This window comes from Liolophura sinensis, chromosome 9 (assembly GCF_032854445.1).
Source record: "Liolophura sinensis isolate JHLJ2023 chromosome 9, CUHK_Ljap_v2, whole genome shotgun sequence".
NCBI lineage: Eukaryota > Metazoa > Mollusca > Polyplacophora > Chitonida > Chitonidae > Liolophura > Liolophura sinensis.
Window position 1 is genome coordinate 34314092 of NC_088303.1, and position 12222 is coordinate 34326313.

The window sequence follows — 12222 nt, forward strand, 5'->3', positions numbered from 1 at the left end:
CCGCTTCAATTGGCATATAGGAAAAATCCAGCTCTACCCAGGCTGGAACTACATAGCCGCAAACCAGAAATCTTTTTTCTCTTTGATGATGTAACATATAACTAAAATCTCACATCACAGGGTTATCAGCCGCTACATCCAACTTCTCTATAATATCCTTGCTGAAATCTGCCTCATCAGTATCGCTCTCCGATTTATCTTTCTGTAATACGCCTTTGCGGTGAAGACAACTTATTTATCCCCAGTAGTCGACATTTCTTATGTGTTCTAAGAATAGTGAACAGCAAGAAACTCGATATCCTCTACTCCATTTAACGGTATAGTACCGGTACCGAAGAAACCGACTCGCGAACAGCATACAGATTTTCCACTCTAGCGACCGTGCAAGCCCCGCGCGATTCCCTGGTACCCCCCTTCGAAACTTTGGACTGTCCAGGGCCGTTCTTTTTACCGGACCTTCCCCCTCCGCAAGGATGGAATAAAGCGATATTATTTTATTAAAACAGGATACAGTGTGTCAAGACAAGCTTGTCGTCATCACATAAGGCATGAGAGAGGACACATGAGTGCATTCACAGCTGATAACTATGCCTGACTCATTCAACTTTCTCTAGACAGGCAAATACTCGGAAATTCTTCCTGGGGCGGCACTGTGTAGGCCGAAGTGCAGTGCCTTTTCCCACTGCCTCAAGTCGGGCGAGTTGTAGGCGATACTTTGCAGAGTTTGCTGTTTTTCTTCACGGATAGACAGCAAACACTTTGCAAAATATAGGAAAGTGGAGGAGCGGGCATCAGGGAAGGACTCCGTGTCTCTCTGTGAACTCCATGCCGATGATTTAACAAGTTGACGGGGTTGTTTCTCTGACAGAAAATAGCCCGTCGTAGCGACCGGCGAAGAGCGACGGGGATTTACGGGGGTTTTAAAGGACTAGAGCCGGCCCAGGAAGATGGCTTACTGTACGGGCTGCCTTAGGACTTTATTTATTTATGTGCTAATTGTCTATAGTCTTGGAATTACTGTCTCTCAGCAGTTGCACGTAAGTATTCATTCATTTTGCTGTTCAGATCTTCCTTAAATATTTTGATATGTGGATACGTTTGAAGTGAGTTTGTAGGTAAGACGCCTTAGCGTCAAGTGTGGTCCCGGTGTGTCGGCTGCAGCTCGTTTACCTCTACCCGTGCCTTCTTCGCCCTTCAGCCCCAAGGCAAACTGTTTTCGTAGCCGGCTCCCCGTCAACAGAAGGCCCAAGTGTAATTTGCAGAGGTCTTTTCATGGCAGTCTGTGTAATCAACTTTATTCCTAAGAGTTTGGAGAGCTCAACAGCCCACAGTGAAAGGAACGTATTTAAGCGACTGGTGAAAAATGACTTCTCTGTCGCTTTTCGCACGTGAAATTCGACAGTTGTGTTGATGTTTGACTTTGAATTTGACGTACACGATCGACCGCAACTCGACACTGTAACCACTCAGTGTAGTGTTTCCCTTTTAGTTGTCATGCGATACCCTCATAGTGTGTGCCTATCGTCTGCAATAGCTAGTTTCAAGTGCCTGGAGTATTTAGCAGTTTAACTCTTAAGCGATGTGCAGTCCTATGGCTTGATAAGGACAGGTATATCAGTCAGCTGTCAAATTTTCAGCTGCTGAACTGAAGAAGAGACGACTAGCATCTTTGTGTTAGTATAATACAGTATTAAAATAGATTGAAATATACATCATGTTGTTAACACAATAAGAAATTAAAGATGTTCAGCCTTTTTCTCATCACTGTATGGCTGAAATATTGTCAGTGTGGCCTTAAACACCAAAATTCTATTCAATCATTGATTCCTTTCCACAGGGGTTGACATTTCTGTTTGATGTGGGTAGGCTGTGTGTATGTTACAATCTCTCCCTGGATTATAGATTTACAAGTAGTTAATACATTCACCATGTAAGTTGTGTCAGACCATATTTAGTCACAGTTGACCTGTTGCGATTAGACACTTGACTCGTGTAACACTCTTAATCTTTCAAGTAAGTAATATGATATTCATCCACAGATTTATTCATATAGTCCCGGAGGCTGTTGCATAAAAAAGTTGCATAACATGTGAAAGGTAATAATTACTCTTCAGCAAAGAAACATGTTAACAAGAGAAAAAATGATTAATTTCTGGGCAGTTTTAATTAAGGTATCTGTCAGATCTGCATGTATCTTCATAAGGACGTTTTTGCCAGGGGCGAATTTATAAATCTGGTAAATGTATATAATACATGTACCTACAAATACATGCTCTGGCACATGAATGTGTATTGTACCTAAGCTTGACTTGGTTGTACAGAATGGCAATTGTATACTACATGTATTTACATTGTACATTTTCTTGAGCAAATGTGGTTTGCTGTAATCGTGAACGGTTATATCGGTCAATCATGGAGGTGCTATTGTGCGAATTAATAAGAAGAATTCCAGTGAATTTAGCATACTAATTAAATATATTTATACAGCTTTATTAATTCTATAAATTAGCCTCTATAACCTATAATCATGTGGAGCTATTTAGTCATTGCATGTTATTTGTGACTCTGGACACACTGTGAATTAATGCATGCCCCTCCTGTCATTATCATATAGTACAGCAGAGCGATTCACCAGGAGTTAAAAGTCAACTACCTTAAGTTTTACTATTGTTTGATTGTGATGGTTAGTTACATGCAACGGTATGCTGTATAGTATCTATAAGGTGTCACATCTGGTGTCTTCAGCATGATATTTCAGTGGCAGCAGCTCTGTGGCGACATGGACTCCACATGAAGACACAGTTTGTAGGCAGACACACCTAATGACTTTTTTTGTCATCATATCACTGAAAAATTCTTAAGTGAACTAATGAACTAAAGTTTACTTCATGACTATCGTACATGGATACTATTGTAATGTAATAATTCGATGTACATGTAAGTGTGGATCTATTTTACAGTAATATTAATTTCTTTAATTGTTGAAGGTAACTCCATCAATTTACAATGAAACTTATTGTTCTAGGCCAAGGTCAACACACACAAAACAGACACTGAACAATGTGGCAGACCCTGAATCTATACATGTTACTGCTGTTACTCATTTGCAAAATGCAGTTTCAAGAGTCATAGAGAGAAGACTCCACACGTCAGAAAATACCCATTGACAGATTTTCACAAAATTATTGAAAAAGCAGGAGTTATTGGCTCTGAATTAGGAGTTGTTCTGTTTGCTCAAACCCAGGTTGGGTCATACCAAAGACTCAAAAAATGGTACTTGCTGCTGCCTCACTTGGCGCTCAGCATTGAGAGGTTAAAGCAAGGAAACATGGTCTGGTGTCAGTACAATGTGACTGGGTGGGGTGTCATGTTTAGTGTCAGGCATGATATTTGAGTGGCTGCAGGACTTTGAGAGTATGGATTCCCCGTGCCACAAGAAGACAGAATATATGTACATACAACTGATGGTTCCTCATTGTCACATGACTGAAAAATTGTTAAGAAAGATGTTAAACCCCAAACATATATACATTGGGCGGTGGGACCTGGGATCAAACACAGGTTGGGTCATACCAAAGTCGTTAAAATGATACTTTAAGCTGCCTTGCTTGGAGCTGAGCTCTGAGAGGATAAAGCAAAGAAAGAGGACTGGTTGGCCTGGTGTCAGAATAATGTGACTAGGTGAGGTGTCATGTCTGGTGTCTTCAGCATGATATTTCAGTGGCAGCAGCTCTTTGGCGACATGGACTCCACATGAAGACACAGTTTGTAGGCAGACACACCTAATGACTTTTTTTGTCATCATATCACTGAAAAATTCTTAAGTATGCTGTAAAAACCCAGACATACATACATATATATATTGTACGGTGGTCTAAGGGTTAGAAGCCAGTGTCTTTCAGTTGCTGTTACATACACACAGTATGTTGGTTGCTGGACAGGGGCTTTGTGGATCCCCCTCTCTCTGCTTGTGTGGTCTTGGTGACCATACTGGTGTGGTCATTTGGGCAGTCTTTCTCAGTGAGTGGCTTATGGAGATTTCAGATCTCATTTTCAGAGATACAAAATGCGTGATAGTCAAACAGGTGTGTTACATTTTGAAACATTTTCTGTTTGTTAAGGCTCAAATTAGAGAGGACTCTTAAACATTTGCCCCCAAAAGTGATTCTTATGTGAAAAGTCATACAGTTTTACTTTTGGTACTGAGACTGAGTCATTGTTTCTTCCAAACAAACCAAAGAACTCCTTTCTAAGATCGATAGAGCACTCAAAGTCAGGCAAAATGAGTTCATGTAAATGTATAATGTACAGTAAGCAGTTTTGGTATTTTTTGCTTGGCATGAAGGATGTATTACTGGTTGGTCCATTGCTAATATACCATGGGGACATCTTGTTTCTGATGTCATTAGAGTGATGTTCCAGTGAGGCAGCATTATGAAGTTGTTGGAGGTGCTGTCCTTATGTGGAAAATATGTTGTTACACGTCCCAAGCAAACCAACCAGTCAGCAGCTGGATTAACGTCCCAAGCAAACCAACCAGTCAGCAGCTAGATTGTCTTAAGAGATACATACTCTTTGACTGCAGGACATGTACATGTATACATTGCAGTGGATAGCTTGAGATGTCCTGGAAGGTAGAATGTCTATGAAGTTTAGATGTCATTTATACTGTCTACTGATACCCTTGTTTACAAACACACAGCAGTGATGTGCTCACAAACTGTGAAATGAGTGATATAGGAGATGGCATTTGATATATTTGGTTGATAAGACTACACTCTTAGGTTTAAAGAGTTCCCCAACAGACCTGTATGGTCAAGTAACTGAAACATTTTGTTATCTACCTGTACATTTACCTGGAAACTGGTCATGCAAATAATGAATTCTAACCATAAAGATATGTGTATCTTTGCCTTGTCTTGGCAGCACAATTGTAGTTGAGTTCAAAAAGAGTTCATGTTACATGTGCATAGGACGGTGAGGCTGTGGGAGATAATCTAAAACTGTGATGAAAGGTGTATGGAAATTGTCATTCCTTGGGTTCATTTTGAAGCATATGAACACTACAGTAACAACTATGCCTGAAATTGAATCAAAAATATTTGAGCACTGTCACAAACAAGATAATTGCTATGACAAATTTCATGTTATGGAAAATTGTGGGAGCAGCCATTGTCTTTACAGTGGGTTTGTGTATTGCCAACGGACTTGGGCCTTTTAATGCTTCAGGTAAATCAAATGGGCTAGGCCCAAATACTTGAAACAGGAAACGGCTATCTGCCTGTGGTCTGAAAGATTGAAAACTGAGGCAATAATTGACTAATAGGCTGGTCAAAATTAAGACACTACAAGGAGATGCCTTTGCATCCTGGTATGGCATAGACCACAGGGAATAATAATGACAATAACACTGTAAAAGTGAAATCACTTTTCAGATTTTGATTAAACTGCATGTAGTATAGGCTTCTGTAATTTATATTTGTAGTGGTTTGCATCGTTCCTATCGTCATAATATGACTGAAAAATTGTCAAGTACAACGTTAAAACACCCTAGCATACATATACATATACACACTGTGCCTATACTCTTGTGGATTAATTTCCTTGAAGTTTCTTAAAATCTGTTTATTTTGATTGGGTTACCCTGTTTACCCTGTGATGACCAGCCTTATGAGCAGAGGAAACTAGGCAAGAAAACCATGCACTGGCCTTTGCCAGATGCATCACATACAGTGCATGTAATTGTAACTGCTCACTTAAAGCTGCAGACAATGAGCAAAAAACTGCTGTTTATTTTATGGCTTTGTTTTGTAAAGTGTATGTTATTCAGTTTATCATTGTTGTGCAATGTACATAGATGTACAATGTGCATGTAAAGTTAAAACATGAAATTAAGTTACAGTACATTGCAGAAGTACATGGATGACACAGGTATCTTCACTGGGTTTGATATTTTAGTGTATGACAATAGACAATGACAACTGGTGTGGATCTGTACATCTCGCCAGTGTGGTCATGCAGGATTGACCAGTTTCCATGTCTACATTGATAATTAGTACTGTCTTAGCTGTCACTCTGATGAGGCTTAGTGTTCTGAAAGACATCAGTTAACATCTAGGTGACTAGTACTGGCTGGAGGCTGTGTAAGAGTGCAACGGTCACAGGTTCATATATACTAGCTGTGTAGTTACTACTACATTGTACTTAGTAGTATGGTTACTTTAGTATAGGGCTAGAAATTGGATGTAGATACTTTGTGCTAATTCACTGATTCTATAGAACAATAGTAAACTAACCTGACCCTGCTGTACTGATGTTATTAACATCTGCTCATGAAACGTTGAATCTGCACATAGTAGACCTATTCATGTAGGTAACTTAACACCCCTGTACTAAGTGACCCAGACATCTTGAAGTCTCAGAAACATCAAGTTTGCTCTGATAGTTATGGCACTCAGTTACTGCTAGTCTAACTTTATGTGATTGTGTAAATGTATACCTTTCAGAGGATACACAGATGTACATGTATGTACTTGTAGTAACTGCAGACATAAATGTACATAACAAGATAACTTGCGCTCATTAAGGCTGAGTTAATCCATGTCTTTCTTACAACATGTGAGAGGGCTTGTTTTTTATGTTGATATATACAATAACATGCACACACAGGTACACATTTAGTCTAGGCCTATTGATCTTGTCATGGATTGAGTTTCAAGTGATAACTACTTTGTGAATGTTACGTTAGGCAATTTTATTTTCACAAAGTAAACTTCCAGAGTCTTGTAAGATAATAGGTGAACCAGTAGGCTTTTATTTTTAATTGAAACCATTGCTGTTTCAGTAACATAACAATTTCAGTAGTGTAATGAAGACATTGTCGTTATAATGGAGTTGGGAGCCTCTGTTGCCAAGGACCAGTGACCACAGGAGCCTCCAACCAATGAGGTTGGTGTGAGTTCAAGTCCAGCTCATGGTGGCTTCCTCTCCTGTCGTAAGTGGGAGGGTCTGTCATCAGCCTACAGATGGTCATGTATTTCCCCTGGGCTCTGCCTGGTTTCCTCCCACCATAATGCTGGCTGCCGTCGTATATGTGAAATATTCTTGAGAGCTGCGTAAATCACCAATCAGATAGATAAATAAATAAACATAATGATGAGAATCATTGTAATGCATTTAGGCTGATGTTACACGTGTTTTATCATTGACCCTCTTAAATGTATCATTTATGTGTAATGTATGTGTGTAAGTTCATAAACCAAAAGTAAAAGTGGAATGTTCCATGTGTACTGTAGATGTAGTTTTATTTTGTGTACAGCTGATATGAGCTCATTTTGAATTGGGCTTTATTTATATCATGCTGCTGTTGGTGGTAGTTCTGAGCATCAATTGTCCCTGCATGTATTTCTCAAGTAATGTTGTACCACTTGATGGAATAGTCTTAAACCTTGACATTTTGACTAGTACTCTGGCACACACATACACTGCACATACTGTAGATGCATGTATATCTGAATGGTGTGAGGAATGTTGTTCTGAGGTGAAATCACATTAGCAGTGCAACCATCAGGTTAATGTGGGGTCGCAAAATGTTACATGGCTATTAGTGTCATGCAAAATGATTGTTGTTTCATCCGTCTGGTGTGATGACAGCCTGCTACCTCTGTTGGACTTTATGCAGTTATTGCAATTTATTTATTTTTTTGACCTATTCATGAAGGGAGCTCATTAGGTAGAATACCTCTTGATAACATAAACCAGCACATTTTCACATAAGTGAAATATTAGTGACCATACTGCAAAAGAGCTATGAAACAAATGATGTTCATTTGTTACTTGCTGTTTAGTAGGTGTTCAGTTTTGGAAATGACATTAAATGCCTAAAATGAAGGTGAACACTGCTGCCTATCAGTGCAACAAACCAGACCAAAGTAGACATAAGTACATGTATCCACATGTACATGTATCTTCTGGTAAAAAAAAAAATGAACATGAATATTGGAAACCAAGTCATATGTTTTGTTATAAAATCTGTCATAAGTTAACAGAGATTGTGGAAGGTGTCTTCAAGGAATTCATGTTTTTGTTTCCATCATGCCTATTATTATAAGAACAAGATACCAGTAGCTAACTTTATGTATGTACTGGTATCTCAAAGTAGTACCAAAAGATGGGTAAAATTCCAAGTGATCTTATTAAATAATGATCAGACAATAAAAGAGAGTTTTAATTTAAGTTAATACATTGAGAGGATTTCTTTTGATTTACTTAACAGTTCATTCATATTGTGAATATGGATTTTTTTTCTTGATTGATCTCACCTAGAAGTACATTCTTGGAATACAGTCTGAAACAAAAGGGGTATCTGATCCAAGGGTCTTGTAAACCGTGCATGTATGTTGTGTAAGTGAGATATGGAATGATGCAGTATCACCTTGGAGGGAGAAGTTGTGTATGAATTTGCACTTGTTACATGTAAATGTTGTTCTGTACACATCAGTGCACACACATTACAATACCACAGGTACTGGAATCCACAAGGGTATACATGTAGTTACCATGTATTTGTGGTTACTTGTAATGTGGACATTTTTTGTAGAGTTTAGAGCAAGCTAATTTTTTTGGATGGCATGTACTGTAGATCTTCAAAGTGGAATGCGCACAGCTTTCTTGAACCACATGTTGAGATATGATGGAATGATAATGTATTTCTCTAATAAGATGGATAAGGTTGGTATCTGAAGCTTTCCGCCTGCATCCCGCTCTCAGCATGCATGGTCCAGCATCATTTTCCCAGGTTTTCATCGTTCTGGAATTCTCATGAGCAAGCACCCTACCAGACTAGTTTTCAACACCGAACATCCTGGGTATGGTTTTAATCAAATTCTTCAACCCTTTTAGTTTGGTATTCATTTCGGCTGACATGTAGACTATGTGTGGTACAGTATGACCCTGGACAGGAGGACATTGACATATAAATTAACTCCCCAGGGGGAGCATGACCCTGCCTTGTCCAAAGCCTTGGTCATATCATGCCCACCCAACCCAGAGACTCTTGAAAATGATTCCAATAATTTAACTTTGCTTCTAATTACTCCTGAACTAGCAGACATTAGCAGGAGTCAGCTATTTTTGAGGCAGCTGTAAATGTTGAAGACAGCTGACATCTCTTAATCAACCACTGGCCTTGTCTATAGTAATGTAGGCTAGAAAGCCTAGGGTTGGCAAGAAGGCTGTGTAGTGACCTGGTGAGGCCCTGTTCTGCTTGGGGAGGGCTTGCTTTAGGGGGGAACCTGCCACTGAAATGACCCTCAATCTCTTGCCCTCTGTGAGTCAGCCAGACCTAGTGGATTCTGAGAATAGTGCTGTGCACATGTATATTCAGACCTGCAGGGCATCACTGCTGATGGATGGATGGGAGAAAGGGAGTGGGAGGGGGTGCTTCTCCTCATAAGTCCTCAATCCAGGACTAAGTTATAGGGACATGGTGTCTGTATGTCACATGTTGGGTTATCTGGTTCATGGATCTCTAAATGGAGGATATACAGTACATGTATATATAGTTGCAATACAGCAAATGTTTTATTTGTTGCATATCATACACACATGTATATATGCAAGTGTTCTTAATGTTCTAGACACTTGTTAAGGGCACCAGAGACATATATGCTTAGGACTCACAAGATGAGGGTTCAATCCCAACCTTGTACAGGGAATTTGTGCATCAAGCGCACTGGATCCCTCATCCACCACTAACACCCCCCCCCCCCCCATCAATAAACTACACCAGTGTGTTTGTAATATTGAGTTTTGTTTAACAGGACGTGACGTGACCTATTCAATAAATGAACAAATGGAAATGATATGACATTGTTCAGTGGTTTACCACAGGAGTTACGATTCCATACACCCATGTTCTGTGGAAAAAGTTTAAAGTGCAACGATTAATAAGTTAGTAAATAGCAGTGAAATACAGAAATGAATAAAATTTTCATTTCAGAGACGGTTTGATCCACCGCTTTTATTAATGATATAAGGCAGGCAGGTAGGCAGGCTTAATTAGGTTGAATGTGTACACATACTTGCATGTAGTTATGTAATTAGATGTTTACAGCTTACATAGTGGTATGTTGCATCTAGCTGTATGAATGAACTTTGCTGATAACATGATAAGGCAAGGTCAAGTGTCAACTATAAATAGTTTCTGGCCTCATGGGTGTACACCTGCAAGCTCAAGTGGAATGCTTCTTCAGTGCTGTAAAAGATCATTTATAACTTAAGTTATCATGGAATCCATGGAAGATTAAAAAGTGAAGGACTTTGAGGAAACTATTAAATTAAATTGAAAAGTTTATAGTGCAACTTCTAATTTAAATATTTAAACACATTTGAAACTGTCTAACCTACAGTAAACATTTGCAGTCAAGTTTATTTTACATTGACCACATGCTTCTGATGTTCTATGAGGTAAAGCTGGCAAAACAGATCATAGACAACCCTCAGCCTATATACATTCATGTACATGTATATACATGTATATGTATAAACCATTTCTACAGGGGCTGCTTGCACAAAGAATTCATATGCCTAAGACGATTGTAAATCATTAAGATCTTGATCCTAGCCATAGCTTAAAATTGACACCCTCTTGCATGAAGGGATTGTAAGCTACAATAGTTGTAAGTTACCATCAAAAATTACAATTGGGTTGACCCTGTTGTAAATATTTATGGCCCCAAAATTAATGTTAGGACAAATAGTTACCGTAGATAGGCTGTTAGTTAGTCCTTTTCAACTTGTTTTGCAAAACTTTGCACTGTACTTGTCTTAAAAAGATGTTACGAACATTTTTTCACGTATTGTTGTTGCTAACTGCTGAATCATTGTGATGTAGAACTCTTTTGACTCTTTTGAAAATGAAGGTAAGAAAAGTTATTATACATTGTCCATTTACTCAGGCCACCTATATGTATGAGTCAAATTTGGTCTACAATCGCGATTGTAACTTGAAAAAATTCCAATCGCCTTACAAATCCTTTGTACAAGGGACGTAAATTATTTTTACAATCATCTGTAAACTCAACTGTACGGTCTAGAATCAGTTGTAGCTACAATTGCTTTGTGCAAGGGGGCCCAGATAAGCAGGCTTCAGAGTGCTTGGTCAGGGACCTTTGCTACACTGACACAGTTTACAGTGTATGGCAAACAAGATCGAAATCTTACATTGTACCTGTAATGGTTGGATGATCAGTGTGGGTCTGATCTGACCACACACCGGGCTCCCAGACCAACAGTGGTGTGAATAACTACTGCCCAGGCCAATTCTTCTTTTATCACAGTAACCCCATGTGCATGTTAATGGTATAGAGTATGTCTGTGTCTACGGTGCAAGGTGTACACATGTCTGTGACTGTAGCCCATACATGTACCAATGGTTTGAGGTTACTGCTCTTAGTGAAGTCCTACATTAACTACTGATGGCTTGTTTTAGAAGGTTGCTGCACTTTTCCCTAAAAATGTACACCCTACTCCCTTTTATTGTAAGGCACAACATTTTCTAGTGTAGGCGATGGAGATTGCCACCCTGTACAAGTCTACATGTACCTTTGACCATTGTCCCGTTTTATTTCTAACTGGAGGTCTGCTGTTGACCAGATTGCAGCTGTCATTGGCTTCTGTTCAAGCTTACTCAAGAATCTTTCACGTAGGTGTTTAGGAGACAATACTATGGTGGCCCAGGGGTCAAAATGTTTGATATTTCGAGCTCTTCAGAGTAAGGACTCAGATTAAGCTCCAGTATGACAAAGTATGAAATGTATCACATTCTGCTTTGAACCATTGTAAAACAACATGGTAGTGAATAAGGACTTAGGTACAACAAACAGCCATGTGTGTTTCTGAAATTATAAATATTTGCACAATTCAAAGTCGTCTTCTTTATGACCTACATGTAAATTGACTTAATTTGTTGTCATCATTTGCATTTTGAGCTGTTGCAGAGGAATGGATGACCAAACTTTTTGACTCCCTATGGTCAGGTTTATGTACATATATGTAAGCTTTGGGTTTTATGTCGCACTTGACAATTTTTCACTCATTTGATAACCAGCAGCCATTATGTGTGTGACATGTATATTACAACCAGCAGCCATTATGTGTGTCATATGTATATTCTATGTCATCTTGTGGCAGGGCGAACCCATGCCACCTAAGTGCTGCCTC

General features: G+C 39.1%; 1 protein-coding gene across 1 annotated transcript in view; it reads left to right on the top strand.

Annotated features, from left to right (window-relative positions):
• Positions 1-563: 563 nt before the first annotated feature.
• Positions 564-12222, top strand: part of LOC135474842 (basement membrane-specific heparan sulfate proteoglycan core protein-like) — a 150482-nt gene continuing 138823 nt past the window's right edge. Inside the window, 1 exon segment of the mRNA XM_064754457.1 lies at positions 564-1037. Within this exon segment, the coding sequence (XP_064610527.1) occupies positions 948-1037 (90 nt within the window). The 5' untranslated portion in view covers positions 564-947.